Source organism: Neomonachus schauinslandi, chromosome 5 (assembly GCF_002201575.2).
Source record: "Neomonachus schauinslandi chromosome 5, ASM220157v2, whole genome shotgun sequence".
In the NCBI taxonomy this organism is placed as follows: Eukaryota; Metazoa; Chordata; class Mammalia; order Carnivora; family Phocidae; genus Neomonachus; species Neomonachus schauinslandi.
The window spans coordinates 89634081-89647794 of NC_058407.1; the positions used below are offsets into that span (position 1 = coordinate 89634081).

Genomic DNA, 13714 nt, shown 5'->3' on the forward strand with positions numbered 1-13714 from the left:
GCAGGCAGTACATTTACTGGTGGGTTAGCTTGTCCCTGTCAAGGCTTCATTTTAATCTCTGTTCAGGGGAGGGTCAGATTTGCCATTACTCTTAGATTATTGCCCTTATTCCTAAAGCGTGGTCCTGTAATCATTCTGAGTCCTCAGTTGAAAGTCCAAGATGTTCAGAAAGTACTCTAAATTCTGGCTAGCCTTAACTTCAGTGTCTTCTGAGGATTTGGAGGTCTCTGAAATCCCCACCTAGCTTTCAGACCCCAGGCAGCTGCTCTTTTACTAGGTTTCCAAGAGACTCACCCAACAATGTGAAGCCCAGGAAATGGCCTAGGTCCCAGGGGCATTTCTGTACAAATATCTGGAGTTCTCTCTCTGTGGCTATCCTCTGTGGCACTTTAACGTTCTGAATCCAGCTGCATTAGTAGCCTTGAACTCCGATCTCACTGTTGTCTGGACTCTGATTTCATGGACCAGGGCCCTTCAAATGCCCCCAAGGAGAAAACTTGGATGACTGTGGGGCTAAACCCAAGTGCATTCCCCCTGTCAGGGATTGGTACTCAACTTTGGTTGTTTTCCAATGCTTTTAAACAGCTATTTTGTATGTTTTGGTTAGCTTTTAGAGTTCTCAGTCAGAGGGAAAGTCTAGTTGTGGCCACACTCAGACTCACCCTTGCCTAACAGCCAGCTAAATAAACAATAACAATAATAAAATAACCCCTTAAGTAAAAAAAAAATAATCACTAGCAGCAACAAAATGAGGAGAGGGTTATGATTTCTTGCAATAAAACTTCAAAAATGAAACCTCTCAGGAAATAAAAGGTCTTGGTATAGACTGCCTCCTCTCTGGAAGCAGTATTGGTGAGTCATCAGATCCTGGGTGTTCTTTTTTCACTAAGAATGAACACCTCTAAATTTGGAGTGAAATGAACTAAGCAACTATCTTTTCCTTTTCTGACAAGAGGAGGGGAGAGAGTGAGCAGTTGTCATTGAAATGGCTTAGGAGAGAGAGTTGGGGACTCTAAGAACGAAGAGGGCAAGCCATTTCAAACCTGAGGGAATCTTTTCTGTGGAATGATATCTGATTCTGACGGCCTGCACTAAATCTTGGTACGGGGTCTTTAATAAAACCTCAGAAGAAAAGCAGAGTGTGTAACCTTTAACAGAAACTGCACAGAAACTCAGATGACCTCTCCTCTTGGCTTTATGTTCTCATCTCAGGATGGTAGACCAAGTGGAATGCTCAGCCCTCAAACCACTGCTCCATAGAGAAAACAAACAGGTCTCCGATAAGGTAGGTACAGAATTAGAATTCATTTATTATGTATCACAGACAGTATGATGTTTGATTTAAAAAATAAACATTATAATAACTACAAAAATATGTTACACAGGAAGAAGAAGAGGAAAAGATCATGTAAATCAAAGTAGGGTGATTACAAAATAAATTGGAAACAGGGAAAGGAAGAGATGCGTATTCTCAATTATATGATACAGTATCTATAAGACCTTCTTGAAAACATCAAGAAATGAAGGGATTAATCAACATAAAAAGTAATAGAAAAACTATGGTAAAACAATTAAGTAAATTTATCCCATTTAAATATAGTACTAAGTTGAGACCACTCTGGGAATTAGGATTACAGAACAAATGTAAATATTGTAAATCTTGACAATAAAAAAGAAAATACAGAAATAAAAATATAGAAAGAAGGCAGGGGAAGTGAGAGACATAATAGAACAGACAGCTAATTTCCTCCTTTTTATATTTATTTATTCATTTATTTTTAATTTCCTCCTTTTTAAATGATAATGATATTGATGAAAACAAATAAATGGTTAAATATAAACCATACAAATATATAAATAACCATATAAATAAGAATCGAAATGAATACATGGTTAAAGATAATGAATTCAGATCTCATTTTGTGTAGTAATTTTAACCTCAGAGGAAGGGATGCCTGGGTGGCTCAGTTGGTTAAGCGACTGCCTTTGGCTCAGGTCATGATCCTGGAGTCCCGGGATCGAGTCCCACATTGAGCTCCCTGCTCAGCAGGGAGTCTGCTTCTCCCTCTGACCCTCCCCTCTCTCATGTGCGCTCTCTCTCTCTCTCATTCTCTCTCTCTCAAATAAATAAAATCTTAAAAAAAAATAAAAAATTTAACCTCAGAGGAATCTCTAAGATAAAATAACTTATGAGGCTTTAATTTCTTTATCTTCTGCTTTATTAAGTGTATTTTTAAATTAAAAATAGCATTTATTTATTTGTTAAAATAGTACAATAGCACTTAGCATAGCTGTAATGCCATTTCGATTCATCTCTGTTCTATTATGGTAACAATGACGGTCCTTTCATGGGAACAGTGGTTATTTCTGGATAGTGTGATTTTGGGGGTGATTTTCTATTTCTTTGTATTTTTTCTACTACTTAATTAATCTAAATTGAGCATGATTAGCATCTGCACACACACACACAATTCCAGTTTTTACTGTGTTTTGGGGTTATACTGACAATCATTTACTAGTCAGATGTTTTAGCTTAAGCCTGAAGCCAGGCTAAGGGACTTAAGTATGAGAAGACCTCTGCCCAGGGGAATTTCTGCCCAGCAAGCAAATATTGAGGAGCTGTAAGTACAAAGTGTCCTCTGTCTTTCTTACTGATCCATGAAGCAGGCATCATAATGGGGAGTGGCTTCATTTTGCTGCTTTTCAAAGGAAACACTCCCATTGAATATGGGATAACGTACTGAGATACAACACAATGGGTTCAGGCTCTAGTTAGCTACTTCATCTCTCTTGGTGTAGTACAGCAAGAACTGGAAACATGGATGCAAAATCTTCCCTAGTTGACAGAAGAGTGCTGGCCCATATCGACTAAGTGGGAAAATGGAGGGAAACAGTTTGCATAGACAAGATCCCAAAGAATTGCTTCAAAAAGGGCCTGGCTCAGGGACTTTTCAATAACTCCAATTAGATAAGGGGGGCAAAGTGGACATTTCAACTTGTCTATAGAAATAGATTATATATATATATATTCAGGAATACAGAACTTGATAGGGGAAGAAGGTAACATGTTAGACCTGAACAGAAATGCCACAAAATTCCATATAATTAGATTTCTAATTATCTACCGAGACAATTCTTTTCACATCCCAAACTTCAAAGACTCCCTGTATGCCGAGATGATGAAATCTCTTTCTCAGCCTTCTTTCCCAAACTTCAGACCTGTCATATGTTCAACTTTTAACCCTATTCCATTCCAAATTCCGTATGGAAGAGAAATCAAACATATCTGGTCACAACTTGTTCTTCCTTTTCATTCACTCAACACCTTGTCTCTTGAATATTCACTGTGGACCAGGAGCAATGGTAGAGGCTGGAAATCCAGAGATAACATACAATAGATCCCAACATTCAGGAAGTTCAGGTTTAATGGAGAAGACAGAAAGAAAAATGAGTATGATGCAAACATGATGACAGACAACAGGTTACAAGACCCAAAACGGGCTCATCTTATCCAGGTGTGGGTTGTGGGGAGGAAATAGGTTAGTGGTCAGGAAAGTCCTAGAGGATAAAACATTTGTGCTTTCTCAGAGAATTGGGAAGACAGCACCTAAGCAGGTAGGCAATTCCTACCTCTGTCATGGATCTAGCTTCTTCATTCAGTCTGGCCCATGACTCTGAGTGCGCTGGCTTCCCAGGTCAGCACTGGTCCTGGAAACTGCCTCCATGGTTACATCTCTCCCATCAAGGACCCACTGCAGATTGTTCACTGAGTGCTAGGTCCCTGTCTGCTCTATACTGCAGTGGTTTTCTGGAGGCCATCCGGTATCTTGGTAAGAACTCCCCGAATTTGAAGGAAAGATATAATAGCCTATGTGTTTCCTGCTCCGTTGATCCGAAGTGTCATAGTCTTTGGGAAATCATTCAACGTCTCTGAAAATCACGTCCTCATCTGTGAAAGGCTAATAATTATAATACTAGTGTTTACCCCAAGGGAGGGTGTAAATATCAAATGCGATGAGATATGAAAGCAGGTCGGGGCGCCTGGGTGGCTCAGATGGTTAAGCGTCTGCCTTCCCCTCAGGTCATGATCCCAGGCTCCTGGGATCGAGTCCCGCATCGGGCTCTCTGCTCCTTGGGAGCCTGCTTCTCCCTCTGCCTCTCTCTCTCTCTGTCTCTCATGAATAAATAAATAAATAAATCTTTAAAAAAAAAAAAGAAAGCAGGTCTATCACAGCATCAATATTGATCATCTTGGTTAGGTTTGGAGGATGATGGAGTATGACTTCTATTCAAACACCACAAAGGCTGATCATGTAAGGAGAAGACGAAGGTTTTGGAATTTTGTCAAATATATAGCTATAAATTTCGATTGAATTCAGTATTTATATCTCTCCTAGCATCTCTCAGCTTCCAGTCGGGCCTGGATTTCATTCCAACCATTTACTAGCCTTGGACAAGTTATTTATCTTCTCTTTCAATTTCCTGTTGGGTAATTAAATGTACCCCAAGGGGATGTTGTGAGCATCATTGGAAGTAAGGAATGGAAAACACCACGGAGCGATGCTTTCACACGCAAAGTTTTAACCGAAGACAGAGCTCCTTCTGTGAGAACCTAGAGGCCGGGAACTGAGCAGGGGAAAGGGAAGGCAGCCCCGGGGCGCAGCACGCACAGAGCAGATGTGTCTCGCTCGCTGGGCAGGGAGGCGGCGTCGCGGGAGGAACCGGCCCCTGGCCCCAGTAGGGGGCGCCGACGCGCCGCACTGCAGCATCCTGGCGGCGGAGCGGCGGCCCCGGCCGGGCTGAGCTCGCGTCCTGCCGCAGTCTCTCGGCCGCTAGTCCGGGCGAACGCGAGCGCGGAGACCCCCGCGGGTCGGTCAGCACTGGCGGCTACCGCCGCGGCTCCCACGCGCAATCGCCGCCCCGCGCCTCGGCAACGCAAGCCACAGGCTGGGCTGCGCAGCGTGGGAGGGCTTCGCGGTCCCGGGGGACCGATTCCGAACTTGCAGGGGACCGCGGCTCTCCCGGGCCTGGAGAGTGTGAACAGGTGAGTGTTACGCACGTGCCCAGGTGGCTCTTTCGGGACGACTTCCTGCAGACCCTTAAGACGCCCCCTGAACGCTTGGCCTTTGGGTCGGTTCTCCTGGTCACCGCGTCTTCCCAGGGCGGCTTCGGGGTTCGCTGAGAGGGAGATGTGAGCGCGGCGCCCAGAGCTTGACAGCGCCCTCCCTCCGAGCTGAGACTGGGAATGCCCTTTTGACTTAGGCTGCATTTCTCTCCAGGTTGAGAGCAAGTGACCTGCAGTCCACGTCGGGCCTGTTGATCATTCTAGGATACCTGTTGCTTTTGGAGCAAAGCTATTACCAGGGTTCTTGCACAATTAACCTCGTCACTGTGGGTGCTGCGTTCCAAGATGAGGGAGCGTTCCTGGTAGTGAGGAGAGAAGAACTTGATTTCAGAGCTAAGGAAGAGGCTCTCATTCCCACGACCAGACTAGATGCTTTGCTTGCCTAAACAGCTGCGCTTTATTTTGATGACAAATACAGAAGTTAGAAAAACTGTTACCTTATAAAGATGCTTGCTTCCCCCCCCCCCCAAAGAGGAAGTGGAAAGCAGGGATTTTGGTAATAAGTATAGTCTTGGGAATGATGAATGAAACCTTTCTTTCAATAAACATGAAAAAAATAAAAATCAAGTTATTGGTGACCTAAATGTCACAGGTCTAACAGATGGTAAGCTCCTGGAAGGTAGCCACTTTTGTTTGTCTGCGCTTGGCATAATTGTGGAATGATTAATGAATGTATTAGTAATGACATAGGATTTGGAGGACAGCTTCTTCTTTTTTTTCTTTCTAAGCTTTCTTTTAGTTCCCTTATGTTTAGGGGGGGAGTCACTATGCCTTAAATCTCTTAAATATCTAGGTGTGATTTTAGGAGGGATTCTAGGAGGGACAGAAACTCAGAAGTTTTTGTCCTAGTAAAGCACTGTCCACATAATAAGTAAATGGCAACTTCTAGACCCAGCCAGAATATTTCTGTACAATAACATTAAAACAAATGTTTTTAGGTCCATGTTATGGAAGGTCTTGGATTATAAATTACTTTGAACATCAGAAAAAGGTCACTTACTACAACAATTTACACATGTATCTTTGTTTTATATCTATGTCAAATGTTACTTTTCACATTTTTATGTGAAAAACAAACTGTTGAAAGATGCATGTCAGTTTGTGTCTTCCTTTAAGTGATTTTTCTACAATAAGCAGCTGTATCTTTATAAGTGAAAAAATTAACCTACACAATTTCTCTTTCTTATGTGAAATTCCTATACCTCTGAGGCTCATTTGGGAGTTCATGAAATATTTGACTTAACAAATGTTTTTTAAAAATCACATTTGATGGCCACTTTCAGGAACTATAAATAAGATAGATAATTACTTAGTAGTTTTATGTGCATGGGAATGAACAATTTTGCACGAGATAACAAATTGTTGTTTATACAAGCTCCAGACCCTTGCCTGGTCTATGTTTCAAAGAATGCTTGCCATTCTTACTTAGAATTTATGTAGTTATATATCTCAATATATTATGCTTTTGTGATGCTTCCGTAATGAAGCATGGAACTTTAAACGTAGGGCCTTTCCTTAATGAATACATATAAAATGACAATAAGGAAATTCTTTTATCTTGAGCCAAAAGTATGAGCCTGGACAAATTGCAGATGTTAAAGCTTCTGGTTTTCGTACTATTAATGATTACAGAGAAATTTTTTGTTGTTGTTGTTATTGGGGGTGAGGTAAACAATAGTTAATGTCAATGTTGACCTTTTTTTTTTTTAAAGATTTTATTTATTTATTTTGACAGAGAGAGACACAGCGAGAGAGGGAACACAAGCAGGGGGAGTGGGAGAGGGAGAAGCAGGCTTCCCACGGAACAGGGAGCCCAAAGCAGGGCTCGATCCCAGGACCCCGGGATCGTGACCTAAGCTGAAGGCAGACGCTTAACGACTGAGCCACCCAGGCGCCCCAATGTTGACCTTTTTATCCTTCAGAGGAAGCTCTGGCCCTTTGGAAATCAGCAAGTACAACATTCGTTAGGTACAAGTTGGTGGCTACGATGCATAATGAAGAAAACAATTGCATGTCCATGTCTTTGTAGAAATCCTTTTTCAGCAGGTTTTTTACTTTTTTCTTTCTCTCGAGGAGCTCCTTTGAAAAGTTGTAGATGACAAAACGCTGGCGGGAGCACTTTACACGTTTAGATAACACATTTGTGTTGCAAAAATATCTTTGCCGACTGAAAAGGAAAAGGATGAAATGAATGAATCATGGATGTGATAAAGTTTAACAAGGATGAGAGTCAAGTTTTATATTTAGGTTTAAAACACTGATAGCAGAAGTTCCAAACGAGGGAGTCTGCAGTTCCTGAGAGAGCTGTGAGTCTTGCTGTGAGTGGTTGTATAGGCACATTGCCAGCTAAAGAACAGAGACACTCTCGGTGAACTTTGTCAGGTCCTGTCTCAAGGAGTGAATGCAGTGGATGCCATGTTTTTAGTGGTTAAGTGGCAAGTGCCAACTCCATGTGGTGAAGAGAGAAGGCAAGAGTCAAAAACAAAACAAGACAAAACAAAACCATACAGCTCCTGAAGAACAAGGGAAAATGCCGGGTCTCATTTTCCTAGGAAGTAGTAGCGCAGGATGGGACGGAGGGTCCTAATAGCTGCTAGGCTACTTGAAGGCTTCTGAGTGAATGTGAACAAAAAGTTGACGTAATGTCCACTCACCAGCGCTGACCTCAGATACCTTTCAGGTATCTGAAAGGGGCCAATCAGACACAAGATGGTTGTCTGATCTTAAGGAAGGATTCTTGCCATGGCTGGAGGATTCCTTTGGTTCACCCCAAGGCTCTTTCCAACCTTACATATTCATGGTACTAAGAACCTAGGTATCATTCCTAAAGCACGCACCTATATCAAATGTACTTACATTGTATGTAATGTCATTTCCTAAGGGTTAGGGCAGTGTTAAGTGTTAAGCTTGCTGGTAGAAAAGGAATCAGAAGTTGAGGCATGGCATTTATCTTTTGTGTACCAGGGACATTGTGCCCAGGAAAATATAAAAATATAAACTAGATATTATATATCAACTCCTGGGACACGTATGCTTGTCACGTGACTCAATCATTTGATCTAGTATGAACTGAGCTAAATTTAACCTTGAAGTGCAAATCCAGTCATTACAGTAGGATGGATTAAGATGAATGTATATTATTCAGATCTCAGGAAAATAAAGACTTCCAAATGTGACTCTCCCCATCATGTGTGTTGTGTGTCGGTTATTTATAGACATGTGGTAAATACATGTATTCACATACTTCAAGTATTTGTTATCAATTAGTGACCCAAAAACAATGCCTTCATAAAAAACATCTCACATAATGCTTTTGGGTATGAAAATGCATATGTTTTAGAACCAAAGAGATCTAAGTTCAGGTCATGGATCTATCACTTATTAGTTGACTAGTTTGCAGTAAACGACTATAACCCTTTCACAGGATTGCAATGGAGGAAGATGCTGATAAAGTGAATGGTGGCTGGCAGGTAGAAGGTGCGTAATAAACTCTAATTTCTTTCTCCAGTCACTTATGAATTCCCAAATGTCTTTTGTTCAAGGATTGCAGATTTACAATGATATGGTGAATCCAAAGGCTGGAACCAACAAGATTTTCTCAGCTCTTCAGTGTGCACGACAGTGAATTATCTACCAACACCCAGCATGGCTAAAAGTGCAGAGGTCAAACTGGCGATATTTGGGAGAGCAGGTGTGGGCAAGTCAGGTAAGTTTTTTGTTGTAGTTGCTGTAGTTGTTGTAGTGTGTGTATTTGTGTGTATTTGTGTGTGTGTGTGTGTGTGTGTCTTTCATACTGCCTCCTGGGATTAGACAGAAGGGTGGTTGGCATTTCTCATAGTCTCGTGTGTTGCTCTTTTAGATGAAGTCTCTTTCTCTTTATCTAGAACTTTCCTTTTGCATAACCAGTTTTATGTACTTTTTTGCTTATTGTCAGTTCCTGACAATACCCAAGGCAATGGATATATCATAGGCTTTGGTATTCTGAGGAAGGGTACGAAACAAACCTCCAAAGAAATCAGATTGTGGAAATGAAAAAAAAATATATATATTTTCTCTTGTTCCTCTTTACAAGATCCCAAGGGGCCAGTTTTATATCTCCTTCATCTTGACGTTTGCAGCAGCCAGCCCAGTGTCAAGCCTGTGTTGGGTGTTTAAAAAAATGCCCGTTGAATGATTATATTCTTTCAAGACACAGAATTGCATTATTACCCAACACTTCCAAAACTGGAGGGGGGGGGGGTAGGGAAAATGTAGAATGCATGAGCTCAAGCAAGACAGCTATTGCTAGCGCCTCTCGAGTGAATTTAAATGATCGTATTGTGGCTTATACTAGTAATTCAGACTTTTTTCTCATTCCTCACCCAAGAAAAGTTGTGCAGACCTTTAAGATTAAGGGGGAAATGGTGGATGTGAAAATGTATCTAATAGAATTTTGAAAAATGTATCTCAGACTTTACAAGTAAAGAATAATGCTGAAGTAGATGTTGCTAAATTCTAAGGGCAACATGGCTTTTTCAGACCATGTTGTCTCGATTTCTTCCTGGAGGAAAGAACCATAATTGACTTGGCACGCAGAGCTCTTGGTTCTCAGGAAAGGACTCAAACAGATATCTAGTAGGAGCCTGTTTGTAGAGGGAAACCCATTTGGGTCGTCCAACATAACAGGTAATCCACATAATCTTAAATAAACACACATGAATAGCTTTTAATTCTGTGACCAACCGCTCTTTCCTAACTGGCTCTCTGGTTTAAGTTCAGCAGTACATCTTCCCTATTCTAAGCTTCTCTCTCTCTCTCTTTTTCTTTTTGTTTTCTAAGAGTGCTCTTTTCTGCCGTCACCCTTCCTTCTTACCACTCACTCTTGCCTCTGGCAGAAACCAAGCAAAGAAAATAGATAGTTGGCAAGGCTTAAAAACTGCCAGCCTTCACAAGATTGAAGATAGTTGGACTCCTCCCCATCAATCTCCTCAGTGTTTCCCCATGGCGTGAGAACCTAATTTCCATAGCTGGTGGAAGGATCTGGAGAATGAGGAAGCTTGTTCCAGTGAGAGGAGGATGAAGGGAAGGGAGTGTGTGAGAGACTGTGCTCCCAACAATAGCTTGTGTAACTCCTTCGTGAGTGGAGGGTCTAGGCCTGGGGCTCCCTGTTTATTACTCATTCATTCAAACCTTAGCCTAGACAGTCAAAGAAGGGACTTTTTAGAACTTTGATCATTTAGCAAAATAAACTCCACATGGTTGGAAAAGCTAAGCATAAAAATTAAAATTTGGTTGGGAGAACTCCTGGTTGTATTACGGCGATCCCTTCCCCATCTGTACTGTCTCAGAGCAAGCTCTGTCCATCCTCTTTTCCGGGTTCATCTATCAGCCTGAGCTCTACCCGTTTCTTTCGTCTTCCCTTAAGTTGTTTCGATGACTACTTCAGTTACTCCTCTCATTCTCTACCAACCGTTTTCCCTTAAGCATTTCTTCTACCACACCATCTTTTTCTTTTTTCCAAGCTTATGGAATGTGGGCTCTGCCCTTATTGTCTTAACTGTTTTTTACCTCTCATTCATTGCTCAGCACATGGCAATCTTCCACTGCAATCATGACCTTGAAACTGCTTTTGCTCAGATCACCACTGATCAATAACCAACAAATCTAATGAATATTTCCTAGTTCTGATCATCTTAGGACTCTCTTTACCATTCAACACAACCACTTATTCTTTCCTAAAATTCCTTCCCTCCCAGGCTCCCATGACCTCACACTTCTTGGCTTTCTTGCTACCTCTCCATTGCTCTTCATCAGCCCACCTCTCCAAACCCAGGGCTCCCAGGGTCCTACATACCCACCTCATGTCTTCTCACTCCATACATTCTCTCCTGGGGCAATTCTTCACGCCCAGAGCTGAAGATACCCTTGCACACACAATCTAAATTGTGCTGATCTTAGTTTTATTTTATGTAAAATGCAGAAGTTGGACTTGTTCACTAAGGTCCTTTCTAACTGTAAAGTCCCATGATTCTTAATGCATGTTCTTTGGGCTGGTTTCTCTATCCACCTCATATACATTCTACCATTTGTACTTATTTCCGTGTAGGTGAAAATGACAACGATAGACTACATTAAACAATTGCCTGTTTGTCTGTCATCGATACACAGTGTTTCCTTATTTCAACATTAGACTGTCTCCCTGAGACCTGGTAACCACGCCTCACATTTAAAGGTAGTACTGGTTTAACTGTTGCATGGGAGACGGTTCTGAGACCTTTTCTCATAGTTTAGTGAAAACAAGCACAGAGTACTTTGTATCCATCAACTTTGAAACGTGACTGTAGCAGTGTTGAACTCATGTTTATTCTAATTCTTTATTAATATGCATATATGATATCTCTGCCTAGTTATTGTACCACATGCTCACTTTTCTATTCTATAGTCTGTATCAATCTTATAAGTATCTTTTTTTTTAAGTCTGTAAGAAGTTATACCTGCTAGAATGTCACTGCAACTCCTCATTTTTTCACATGCCTCCCCACAGATGGTCATGATCTTCCCATGGGCTCAACAATCTGTTTCTCTCCAGACACCCAGCAGGAGAAGAATTTCTGGGGGAGGCAGCTTGAGATCTGGGAAAGGTAGAAGCGGAGGGTCTCTGATTGTACTGTTTCAGAGGCCTCTAGTCTCACCTGTACCATCTACTTTTCCCCGCACTCACTACCAAATTAGAACTGGGGATAAGCAAGACCGTGTTGTCCATTTGCTAATAGAGAGCGGTGTAGCCTGGAGTTGAGAGCAGGAGGTCTGAGGTCTCACTGTTAGGTTTGACTTCCTATTCTACGCTTTATTAGTGGCCTGAACATGGCAACTTTGGCAAGTTATTTAACTTCTCAAGTCCCTCAACTATAAAAAAGATATAGGGGCACATGGGTGGCTCAGTTGGTTAAACCTCTGACTCTTGATTCTGGCTCAGGTCATGATCTCAGGATTGTGGGATCGAGCCCCCATCAATCTCCACGCTCATCGCAGAGTCTGCTTTTTCCTCTCCCTCTGCTTCTCCCCCTACTCGCGTGTGCACACTCTCTCTAAAATAAATAAATAAATAAATAAATAAATAAAATCTTTAAAAAAAAAGGACATAATAGTGCCTATCTCAAAGAGTCATTGTTAGGATTGAGTGAGCTGTTACATGCAAATCTTTTAGAACAGCACCTGGCACATAGTAAGGACTCCAGTATTCGCTTATAATATTATAGCTTTTTGAGGTATGCTCATTTTAATTTGTAAGTTTTCCAGTGAAAACATACAATGAAAGATAGATTTACATTCAAGTGGGTATTTGGGTTTTCATTAAAATCAGAAAGTTTATAAGATAAAAATTCTATATTGTTACTCTGCATACCCTAAACACATACACATGCACACACACCTTTCTCTGTCTTTCTTTGAATCCAAAGTCTGGCTAATGTCAATTTTAGTTTGACTACTCGCGATCATAACAATACTTCTTGCAGCTCATATCTTGGAAAAATGGCTAGAAATATGTTTGTGTCATCAATAAATTATCACCCTTAAATTTCAAAGTGCTTCTGGTATGTGGTAAACAGCTTCTTGAGCCCAGGTAATAGACAAGCCCTCTATGTTTAAAACAGAATTTAACAGTAACCAGAACTTTTTGGTTGACAGGTTGACCATAGAAGTGTTAGCACAGGCAGAATTTAATAATACGTGACTTATAAAGGAGCACTGAAGAACATGTGATGTGTATGTGTGTGCATGTATGTATGTATCGGTATTTACATGGTCTTTTGTGATGGGAGGATTCTTTCCCTTTCTGCCTAATGTTACCTTGCAGTTCTGTCTTCAGGGGAGCTTGGTTGCTGGCTCAGCGTAGTGAGCGCTGTGGGGGATGCTGCAGACAGCATAGCCTGTGTCCCAGCCTGTCCCACCTTCTCTTGCCCCAACAGGGTAAACATTTCCCTTACTGGCTGGGAAGGGTAGAGCACTAATAACATGGCGCGCAGGACATAGATTTCCTTACGTGTGTGCGTCAGCCTGTAATTTGACAGGCTCCAAGTGATTAAAGCTGTACCACCTGCAATAAAACCTAGAATGCACACCCTATTTATTTAAATGCTTCCTGGCTTCATATTATTCAAATTTGTAGTAAGTGTGGGAGGAGCTGAGAGAGAAACCACTGCAATTTTAAATTTAGTTTCGTAGTTGACATTCTCGTTTTAGAATTGAAATATTGTGCGCCATAGCTAAATATATTTCTTGAAAAGGCTAGTCTCAAAGTTAATTGAGTATTGCTGTCTTCTAATTCAGAAGCCAGTTGGTGCGCTCATCCGTGAAGCTATAAATTGGGGGCTAAACACAAACGAACTTGTGATATATTTTTCCTGGGCACAAAGAGAAGTGATTTATTTTTCCCTTCTTTTCCTTGTTTCCTTGTTCTTGTTTGTTTTTCTCCCTCTTTCTCTCTCTCTCAATTATAACAAAGTTTTGAAAAGCTTTTTTAATTTTATTTTTTAGTGTGACAGGGACAATTCTGATTTTAAATATGACTTTTCCAGTAAGTACCAAATACTGCTTTAATGTATATGC

The 13714-nt window shown here is 41.2% G+C and overlaps 1 protein-coding gene across 1 annotated transcript in view; it reads left to right on the top strand.

Moving 5' to 3' along the window:
• Positions 1 to 4764: 4764 nt before the first annotated feature.
• Positions 4765 to 13714, top strand: part of RERG (RAS like estrogen regulated growth inhibitor) — a 113776-nt gene continuing 104826 nt past the window's right edge. Inside the window, exons 1-2 of the mRNA XM_021690541.1 lie at positions 4765 to 5044; positions 8668 to 8831. Coding sequence (XP_021546216.1) covers positions 8771 to 8831 — 61 coding nt within the window. The 5' untranslated portion in view covers positions 4765 to 5044; positions 8668 to 8770. The remainder of the gene's footprint in view (positions 5045 to 8667; positions 8832 to 13714) is intronic.